Below are 10,785 nucleotides of genomic sequence, written 5' to 3'. Positions count from 1 at the left end.
TCTTTTTTGATTTATCACTATCACTATGAACTTCCCTCTTGGAAATGCTTTTGCTGCATCCTGTAAGTTTCAGTGTGTTGCTCAATAGTCCCCCTTTATCTGCAGTTTTGCTTTTTACAGTTTCAATTACCTGCAGGCAACTGTGGTCTGAAAATATTAAATGGAAAATTACAGAAATAAACAGTTTTTAAATACTTTAAACATTTTTTAAAATAAAGTTTTGAATTGTGCATTGTCCTGATGAGTGTGATAAAAATTTTTGCCATCCTGCTTCATCTTGCCTGGGATATGAATCATCCCTTTGTTCATTTTATACACTGTGTGCATGTATATGTATAGGAAAAAAACATAATATTTGTGGTGTTAATTACTATTTATGGTTTCAAGCATCCCCTCAGTGTCGTGGCATGTATCCCTCACAGATAATGGGGTTCTACTATATTTCCATTTCACTTCTCTCAATGTAATTTTTCAAATTTCTTTTGATTACTTTAACCTATTGGTTGTTCTTGTATCATTTAATATCTCCACATGGGAATTTTCCATTTATCTTCTCATAATCGATTTCTAGGTGTATTGCATTGTGGTCGGGAGAGATGCTTAATATGACTTCAATCTTCCTAAATTTATTAAGACTTGTTTTGTGGCCGAACATATGCTCTGTCCTGGATAATGTTCCATGTGCCCTTGTGAAGATCGTGTATACTGTTGCTTTTGGATGGAATGACTGGCCTCATGTGTTACTGAAGTGCAATGTTTGTGTTTTTTTTAAACATCTTTATTAGACTATAATTGATTTACAATGGTGTGTTAGTTTCTGCTTTATAACAAAGTGAATCAGTTATACATATACATATGTTCCCATATCTCTTCCCTCTTGCATCTCCCTGCCTACCACCCCTCCTATCCCTCTCCTGTAGGTGGTCACAAAGCACCGAGCTGATCTCCCTGTGCTATGTGTCTGTTTCCACTAGCTATTTTACGTTTGCTAGTGTATATATGCCCATGTCACTGTCTCACTTTGTCACAGCTTATCCTTCCCCCTCCCCATATCCTCAAGTTTATCCTCTAGTAGGTCTGTGTCTTTATTCGCATCTTGCCCCTAGTTTCTTCATGACTGTTTTTATTTTTTCCATAGAACCATTTATATATGCTAGCATATGGTACTTGCTTTTTTCTTTCTGACTTACTTCACTCTGTATGACAGACTCTAAGTCCATCCACCTCACTACAAATGACTCAATTTCGTTTCTTTTTATGGCTGAGTAATATTCCATTGTATATATGTGCCACATCTTCTTTATCCATTCATCTGTCAATGGACGCTTAGGTTGCTTCCATGTCCTGGCTATTGTAAATAGATATGCAGTGAACATTTTGGTACATAACTCTTTATTTTCCTTCTTTTTCTTTATTGCAGTATAATTGCTTTACAATGGTGTATTACTTTCTGCCTTATAACAAAGTAAATCATTTACAAATATACATATGTTCCCATATTTCTTCCCTCTTGGGTCTCCCTGCCACCCTCCCTATCCCACCCCTGTAAGTGGTCACAAAACACTGAGCTGTTTTCCCTGTGCTGTTCATCTGCTTCCCACTAGCTATCTATTTTACGTTTGGTAGTGTATATATGTCCATGCCACTCTCTCTCTTTGTCACAGCTTACCCTTACCCCTCCTCATATCCTCAAGTCCATTCTCTAGCAGGTCTATGTCTTTATTCCCATCTTGCCCCTACGTTCTTCATGACCTTTTTTCTTAGATTCCATATATATGTGCTAGCATATGGTACTTGCTTTTCTCTTTCTAACTTACTTCACTCTGTATGACAGACTCTAGGTCCATCCACCTCACTACAAATAACTCAGTTCCTTTCTTTTTATGGCTGAGTAATATTCCATTGCATATATGTGCACATCTTCTTTATCCATGCATCTGTTGATGGACAGTTATGTTGCTTCCATGTCCTCACTATTGTAAATAGAGCAGCAATGAACATTTTGGTACATGATTCTTTTGATTTTGGTTTTCTCAGGGTATATGCCCAGTAGTGGGATTGTTGGGTCGTATGGCAGTCCTATATTTAGTTTTTAAGGAATCTCCATACTGTTCTCCATAGTGGCTGTATCAATTTACATTCCCACCAACAGTGCAAGAGTGTTCCCTTTTTTCCACACCCTCTCCAGCATTTATTCTAGATTTTTTGATGGTGGCCATTCTGACTGGTGTGAGATGATATCTCATTGTAGTTTGGATTTGCATTTCTGTAATGATTAATGATGTTGAGCATTCTTTCATGTGTTTGTTGACAATCTGTATATCTTCTTTGGAGAGATATTTATTTAGGTTTTCTGCCCATTTTTGGATTGGGTTGTTTGTTTTTTTGATATTGAGCTGCATGTGCTGCTTGTAAATTTTGGAGATTAATCCTTTGTCAGTTGCATCATTTGCAAATATTTTTCTCCCATTTTGAGGGTTGTCTTTTGGCCTTGTTTAAGGTTTCCTTTGCTGTGCAAAAGCTTTTACGTTTCATTACGTCCCATTTGTTTGTGTTTTTATTTCCATTTCCCTAGGAGGTGGGTCAAAAAGGGTCTTGCTGTGAATTATGACATAGAGTGTTCTGCCTATGTTTTCCTCTAAGAGTTTGATAGTGTCTGGTCTTACATTTAGCTGTTTAATCCAATTTGAGTTTATATTTGTGTATGGTGTTAGGGAGTGTTCTAATTTCATACTTTTACATATACCTGTATGGTTTTCCCAGCACCAATTATTAGGGAGGCTATCTTTCCTCCACTGTATATTCTTGCCTCCTTTATCAAAGATAAGGTGACTGTATGTGCGTGGGTTTATCTCTGGTCTTTCTATCCTGTTCCATTGATCTATATTTCTGTTTTTGTGCCAGTACCATACTGTCTTGATTTTGTAGCTTTGTAGTGTAGTCTGAAGTCAGGGAGCCCAATTCCTCCATCTCCGTTTTTCGTTCTCAAGATTCCTTTGGCTTTTCGAGGTCTTTAGTGTTTCCATACAAATTGTGAAATATTTTGTTCTAGTTCTGTGAAAAATGCCAATGGTAGTTTGATAGGGATTGCATTATTAAACCTGAAGAATGCTTTGGGTAGTAGAGTAATTTTCAGAATGTTGATTCTTCCAATCCAAGAACATGGTATATCTCTGCATCTATTTGTATCATCTTTAATTTCTTTCATCATTTTCTTATAATTTGCTGCACACAGTTCTTTTGTCTCCTTAGGTATGTTTATCTCTAGATATTCTATTCTTTTTGTTGCAATGGTAAATGGGAGTGTTTTCTTAATTTCCCTTGCAGATTTTTCATCATTAGTGTATAGGAATGCCAGAGATTTCTGTGCATTAATTTTGTATCCTGCTACTTTACCAAATTCATTGATTAGCTCTAGTGGTTTTCTGTTAGCATCTTTAGGATTCTCTATGTATAGTATCATGTCATCTGCAAATAGTGACAGCTTTACTTCTTCTTTTCCAATCTGGATTCCTTTTTTTTTTTTTTTTTTGTCTCTGATTGCTGTGGCTAAAACTTCCAAAACTATGTTGAATAATAGTGGTGAGAGTGAGCAACCTTGTCTTTTTCCTCATCTCAGTGTAAATTGTTTTAGTTTTTCACAATTGAGCACGATGTTGTCTATGGGTTTGTCATATGTGGCCTTTATTATGTTGAGCAAATTTCTCTATGCCTACCTTCTCCACTGTTTTTATCATAAATGGTGTTGAATTTTGTTGAAAGCTTTCTGTGCATTGATTGAGATCATATGGTTTTTCTCCTTCAATTTGGTAATATGGTGTATCACAATGATTGTTTTGCGTATGTTGAAGAATCCTTGCATTCCTGGAATATACCCAACTTGATCATGGTGTATGATCCTTTTAATGTGCTGTTGGCTTCTGTTTGCTAGTATTTTGTTGAGGATTTTTTCATCTATGTTCATCAGTGATACTGGCCTGTAGTTTTCTTTCTTTGTGACATCTTTGTCTGGTTTTGGTATCTGGGTGATGGTGGCTTCGTAGAATGAGTTTGGGTGTGTTCCTCCCTCTGCTATATTTTGGAAGAATTTGAGAAGCAAAGGTGTTAGCTCTTCTGTAAATCTTTGATAGTATTTGCCTGTGAAGCCATCTAGTCCTGGGCTTTTGTTTGTTGGAAGATTTTTAATCAGTTTCAGTTTCAGTGCTTGTGATTGGTCTGTTCATATTCTCTATTTCTTCCTGGTTCAGTCTCAGCAGGTTGTGCATTTTTAAGAATTTATCCATTTCTTCCAGATTGTCCATTTTATTGGCATAGAGTTGCTTGTAGTAATCTCTCATGATCTTTTGTATTTCTGCAGCGTCAGTCGTTACTTTTCCTTTTTCATTTCTAATTGTATGGATTTGCGTCTTCTCCCTTTTTTTCTTGATGAGTCTGGCTAATGGTTTATCAATTTTGTTTATATTCTCAAAGAACCAGCTTTTAGTTTTATTGATCTTTGCTATCGTTTCTTTCTTTTTCATTTGTTTCTGATCTGATTTTTATGACTTCTTTCCTTCTGCTGTCTTTGGGGTTTTTTTGTTCTTCTTTCTGTGATTGCTTTAGGTGCAAGGTTAGGTTGTTTATTCGAGACGTTTCCTGTTTCTTAAGGTAGGATTGTATTGCTATAGACTTCCCTCTTAGAACTGCTTTTGCTGCATCCCATAGGATTTGGGTCATCGTGTCTCCATTTTCATTTGTTTCTAGGTATTTTTTGAATTTCTCTTTGATTTCTTCAGTGATCACTTAGTTATTAAGTCGTGTATTGTTTAGCCTCCATGTGTTTGTATTTTTTACATATCTTTTCTTGTAATTGATATCTAGTCTCACAGTGTTGTGGTCGGAAAAAATATTTGATACAATTTCAATTTTCTAAACTTTACCAAGGCTTGATTTGTGACCCAAGATATGATCTGGCCTGGAGAATGTTCCATGAGCACTTGAGAAAAATGTGTATTCTGTTGTTTTTGGATGGAATGTCCTATAAATGTCAATTAAGTCCATCTTGTTTAATGTATCATTGAAATCTTGTGTTTCCTTATTTTCATTTTGGATGATCCATCCATTGGTGAAAGTATGGTGTTAAAGTCCCCTACTATGATTGTGTTAGTGTCGATTTCCCTTTTCATGGCTGTTAGTATTTGCCTTGTGTATTGAGGTGCTCCAATGTTTGGTGCATAAATATTTACAATTGTTATATTTTCTTCTTGGATGGATCCCTTGATCATTATGTAGTGTCCTTCCTTATCTCTTGTAATAGTCTTTAAAGTCTACTTTTCTGATATGAAAACTGCAACTCCAGCTTTCTTTTCATTTCCATTTGCATAGAATATCTTTTTCCATCCCCTCACTTTCAGTCTGTATGTGTCCCTAGGTCTGAAGTGGGTCTCTTGTAGACAGCATATATATGGGTCTTGTTTTTCTATCCATTCAGCAAGTCTGTGTCTTTTGGTGGGAGCATTTGATCCATTTACATTTAAGGTAATTATCGATATGTATGTTCCTATTCTCATTTTCTTAATTGTTTTGTGTTATTGTAGGTCTTTTCCTTCTCTTGTGTTTCTTGCCTAGTGAAGTTCCTTTAGCATTTTTTGTTAAGCTGGTTTGGTGGTGCTGAACTCTCTCAGCTTTTGCTTGTCTGTAAAGTTTTAATTTCTCCATCACATCTGAATGAGATCCTTGCTGGCTAGAGTAATCTTGGTTGTAGGTTTTTCTCCTTCATCACTTTAAATATGTCTTGCCACTCCCTTCTGGCTTGCAGAGTTTCTGCTGAAAGATCAGCTATTAACCTTTTGGGGATTCTCTTCTGTGTTATTTGTTGTTTTTCCCTTGCTGCTTTTAATATTTTTTCTTTGTATTTAATTTTTGATAGTTTAATATGTGTCTTGGTGTGTTCCTCCTTGGATTTATCCTGTATGGGACTCTCTGTGCTTCCTGGACTTGATTATTTCCTTTCCCATATTAGGGAAGTTTTCAACTATAATCTCTTCAAATATTTTCTCAGTCCCTTTCTTTTTTCTTTTTCTGGGCCCACTATAATTCAAATGTTCGTGCATTTAATGTTGTCCCAGAGGTCTCTGAGACTGTCCTCAGTTCTTTTCATTCTTTTTTCTTATTTCTGCTCTGCAGTAGTTATTTCCACTATTTAATCTTCCAGGTCACTTATCTATTTTTCTGCCTCAGTTAATCTGCTATTGATCCCTTCTAGAGTATTTTTTTCTTTTTTTGTTTTCTCTTTTTTTGCTGTACGCAGGCCTCTTACTGTGTGGAGTAGAGGCTCCAGACACACAGGCTCCAGATATGCAGGCACAGCAGCCATGGCTCATGGGCCCAGCTGCTCCGCGGCATGTGGGATCTTCCCAGACTGGGGCATGAACCCGTGTTCCCCGCATTGACAGGCGGACTCTCGACCCCTGCGCAACCAGGGAAGCCCCTCTAGAGTATTATTAATTTCATTTATTGTGTTGTTCATTGTTTCCTCTTTCGTTCTTCTAGGTCCTTGTTAAGTGTTTCTTGCATTTTATCTATTCTATTTCCAATATTTTGGATTATCTTTACTATCACTCTGAATTCTTTTTCAGGTAGACTGCCTATTTACTCTTCATTTGTTCTGTCTGGTGGGTTTTTACCTTGCTTCTTCACCTGCTGTGTGTTTTTCTGTCTTCTCATTTCTCTTATCTTACGGTGTTTGGGGTCTCCTTTTTGCAGGCTGCAGGTTCATAGTTCCCATTGTTTTTAGTGTGTGTCCCCAGTGGCTAAGGTTGCTTCAGTGGGTTGTGTAGATTTCCTGTTGGAGAGGACTAGTGCCTGTGTTTTGGTGGATGAGGCTGGATCTTGTCTTTCTGGTGGGCAGGTCCATGTCTGGTGGTGTGTTTTGGGTTGTCTGTGGCCTTATTATGATTTTTGGCAGCCTCTCTGCTAATGGGTGGGGTTGTGTTCCTGTCTTGCTAGTTCTTTGTTGTAGGGAATCCAGCACTGTAGCTTGCTGGTTTTTGAGTGAAGCTGGGTGTTGGCTTTGAGATGGAGATCTCTGGGAGATTTTCACGGTTTGATACTACGTGGAGCTGGGAGGTCTCTTGTGGACCAGTGTCCTGAATTTGGGTCTCCCACCTCAGAGGCACAGCATTGACTCCTGGCTGGAGCACCAAGAGCCTTTCATCCACATGTCTCACAATAAAAGGGAGAAAATGTAGAAGGAAAAGAAAGAAAGAGGATAAAATAAAAATAAAATAAAGCAATATTTAAAAAATAAAGTTATTAAAATAAAAACTAATTATTGGGCTGCCCTGGATGTGCACTGGTTGAGGGTCCACCTGCTCATGCAGGGGACATGGGTTTGTGCTCCGGTCCAGGAAGATCCCACGTGCCATGGAGCGGCTAGGCCTGTTACCTGTGACCACTGATCCTGTGCGTCTGGACCCTGTGCTCCACGATGGTAGAGGCCTCAACCGTCACAGACCCGTGTACCACAAATAAAAATTTTAAAAATTAAAAATTATTAAGAAAAAATGTTTTTTAAAAGTAAAAGAAAAAAGATGGGCATACAGAACCCTAGGACATATGGTGAAAGCAATGCTATACAGACAAAATCTCACACAGAAGCATACACATACACACTCACAAAAAGAGGAAAAGGGGAAAAAAATCATAAATCTTGCTCTCAAAGTCCACCTCCTTATTTTGCGATGATTCATTGTCTATTCATGTATTCCACAGATGCAGGGTACATCAGTTTGATTGTGCAGCTTTAATCTGCTTCTGAAGCTGCTGGGAGAGATTTCCCTTTCTCTTCTTTGTTCTCACAGCTCTCAGGGTTCAGCTTTGGATTTGGCCCCGCCTCTGCCTGTAGGTTGCTTGAGGGTGTCTGTTCCTTGCTCAGAGAGTATGGGGTTAAAGGAGCCGCTGATTTGGGGGCTCTGGCCAGGGGGAGGGAGGGGTACAGATGCCCAGAGAGCCTGCGGCGGCAGAGGCTGGTGTGATGTTGCACCAGTCTGAGGCGTGCTGTGCGATCTCCCTGGGATGTTGTCCCTGGATCACGGGACTTTGGCAGTGGCAGCTACACAGGCTCCTGGGAGGGGAGGTGTGGAGAGTGACCTGTGCTTGCACACAGGCTTCTTGGTGGCTACAGCAGCAGCCTTAGCATCCCATGCCCATCTCTGGGGTCTGCGCTGATAGCTGCGGCTCGCGCCCGTCTCTGGAGTTCCTTTAAGCGGTGCTCTTAATCCCCTCTTCTCATGCACCAAGAAACAAAGAGGGAAGAAAAAGTCTCTTGCCTCTGCATCAGCTCAAGACTTTTTCCCAGACTCCCTCCCGGGTAGCTGTGGTGCAGTAGTCCCTTCAGGCTGTGTTCACACAGCCAACCACAGTCCTCTCCCAGGGATCCAACTGAAGCCCGAGCCTCAGCTCCCAGCCCCCGCCAGCCAGAGCGGGTGAGCATACAAGCCTCTCGGGCTGGTGAGTGCCGGTTGGCACCATTCGTCTGTGTGGGAATCTCTCTGCTTTGCTCTCCACACCCCTGTTGCAGCGCTCTCCTCTGTGGCTCTGAAGCTTCCCCCCTCAGCCACCGGCAGTCTCTGCCCGCGAAGTGGCTTCCTAGTGTGTGGAAACCTTTCCTCCTTCACAGCTCCCTCCCACTGGTGCAGGTCCCGTCCCTATTCGTCTCTGTTTTTTCTTTTTCCCTACCCAGGTACGTGGGGAGTTTCTTGCCTTTTGGGAGGTCTGAGGTCTTCTGCCAGTGTTCAGTAGGTGTTCTATAGGAGCAGTTCCACATGCAGATGTATTTGTGATGTAGTTGTGGAGAGGATGGTGATCTCCACGTCTTACTGTTCCGTGATCTTGAAGCTCCTCCCTTTCTTGTTTTCTTCTTCTGGGACCCCTATAATTCGAATGTTGGTACATTTAATGTTGTCCCAGAAGTCTCTGAGACTGTCCTCAATTTTTTTCATTCTTTTTTCTGCTCTGCAGCAGTTATTTCCAATATTTTATCTTCCAGGTCATTTATCCTTTCTTCTGCCTCATTTATTCTGCTATTGATTCTTTCTAGGGAATTTTAAATTTCATTTATTGTGTTGTTCATTGTTGCTTCTTTGCTCTTTAGTCCTTCTAGGTCTTGTTAAACATTTCTCGTATTTTCTCCATTCTATTTCCAAGGTTTTTGGATCATCTTTTCTGTCATTACTCTGAATTCTTTTTCAGTTATGCTGCCTATTTCCTCTTCATTTGTTTGGTCTGGTGAGTTTTTCCTTGTGCTCCTTCATCTGTAGCATATTACACTGTCATCTCATTTTGTTTAACTTACTGTGTTTGGTGTCTCTTTTTCACAGGCTACAGGTTTATAGTTGCTGTTGCTTTTGGTGTCTGCCCCTGGGGGGAATGTTGGTTAAGGGGCTTGTGTAGGCTTCCTGGTAGAGAGGACTAGTGCCTGTGTTTTGGTGGATGGGACTGAATATTGTCTTTCTGGTGGGCAGGGCTGTGTCCAGTGGTGTGTTTTGGGGTGTCTGTGAACTTAGTATGATTTTAGGCAGTCTCTCTGCTACTGGATTGGGTTGTGTTCCTGTCTTGCTAGTTGTTTGGCATGCGGTGTCCAGCACTGGAGCTTGCTGGCCATTGAGTGGAGCTGGTTCTTAGGGTTGAGACAGAGACCTCTGGGAGAGCCCTCGCTGATTCATATTACATGTGGCCATGAAGTCTCTGGTGGTCCAGTGTACTAAACTCAGCTCTCCCACCTCAGAGGCTCAGTCCTGACAGCAGGCTGGAGCACCAAGACCCTGTCAGCCACACAGCCAGGTATGTGGGGAGCTTCTGCCCTCTGGGAAGTCTGACGTCCTCTGCCTGCATTTAGTAGGTGTTCTGTAGTTGCTCCACATGTAGATGTATTTGTGGTGTATTTGTGAGGAGGAAGGTGATCTCCACGTCTTACTCCTCCACCATCTCTATTGGATATCTATCTTATATTTTAAAAGCTCCTAGTTTCATTGCTTGTTTTTCTACTCTATTTTTAGTCTTTTTCACTTATTTCTACTGTGATCTTTTTTATTTCTTTCATTTTACTAACTTTGCATTTGCTTTATCTTCTTTTTCTAGTTCCTTGATATGTAAAGTTAGGTTTTTTGAGATCTTTTTTGTTTCTTGACTTATCACTATCACTGTGAACTTCCCTCTTGGAAATGCTTGATGCATAATGTAAGTTTCAGTTTGTTGCACAACAGTCCCCCTTTATCTGCAGTTTTGGTTTTTACAGTTTCAGTTACCTGCAGTCAACAGTGGTCTGAAAATATTAAATGGAAAATTACAGAAATAGACATTTTTAAAATACTTTAAACATTTTTTAAAGTAGAGTTTTGAATTGTGCATTGTCCTGAGGAGTGTGATAAAACTTTGTGCCATCCTGCTCCATCTTGCCTGAGATATGAATCATCCCTTTGTTCATTGTATACACACTGTGTGTGCATGTGTATGCATAGGAGAAAACATAATATTTGTGGGGTTAATTACTATTCATGGTTTCAGGCATCCACTCAGTGTCTTGGAATGTATCCCTCACAGATAATGGGGTTCTACTATATTTCCGTTTCATTTGTCTCAAGGTACTTTTTAAAATTTCTCTTTTGATTTGTTTAACCTAACCTATTGGTTGTTCAGTATCATTTTTAATCTCCACGTGTGAATTTTCCAGTTATCTTCTCATAATGGATTTCTAGTTGTATTGCATTGTGGTCGGGAAAGATGCTTAATATGACTTTAATCTTC

At 39.8% G+C, this 10,785-nt stretch overlaps 1 protein-coding gene and 1 pseudogene across 1 annotated transcript in view; one reads left to right on the top strand and one right to left on the bottom strand.

The window, feature by feature from the left end:
- LOC114891878 (adhesion G protein-coupled receptor E2-like) overlaps positions 1-8,365 on the bottom strand; it is a gene marked incomplete at its 5' end in the record, with an annotated part of 68,148 nt that extends 59,783 nt beyond the window's left edge. Inside the window, 1 exon segment of the mRNA XM_029216352.1 lies at positions 8,338-8,365. Within this exon segment, the coding sequence (XP_029072185.1) occupies positions 8,338-8,365 (28 nt within the window).
- LOC114891877 overlaps positions 1-10,785 on the top strand; it is a 77,341-nt pseudogene that overhangs the window by 43,034 nt on the left and 23,522 nt on the right.

This window comes from Monodon monoceros, unplaced genomic scaffold, assembly GCF_005190385.1.
Source record: "Monodon monoceros isolate NGI ecotype Baffin Bay Population unplaced genomic scaffold, NGI_Narwhal_1 Super_Scaffold_12, whole genome shotgun sequence".
NCBI lineage: Eukaryota > Metazoa > Chordata > Mammalia > Artiodactyla > Monodontidae > Monodon > Monodon monoceros.
The sequence above is the reverse complement of the archived record's forward strand: the minus strand, read 5'-3'. Positions and strand labels throughout refer to the sequence as shown.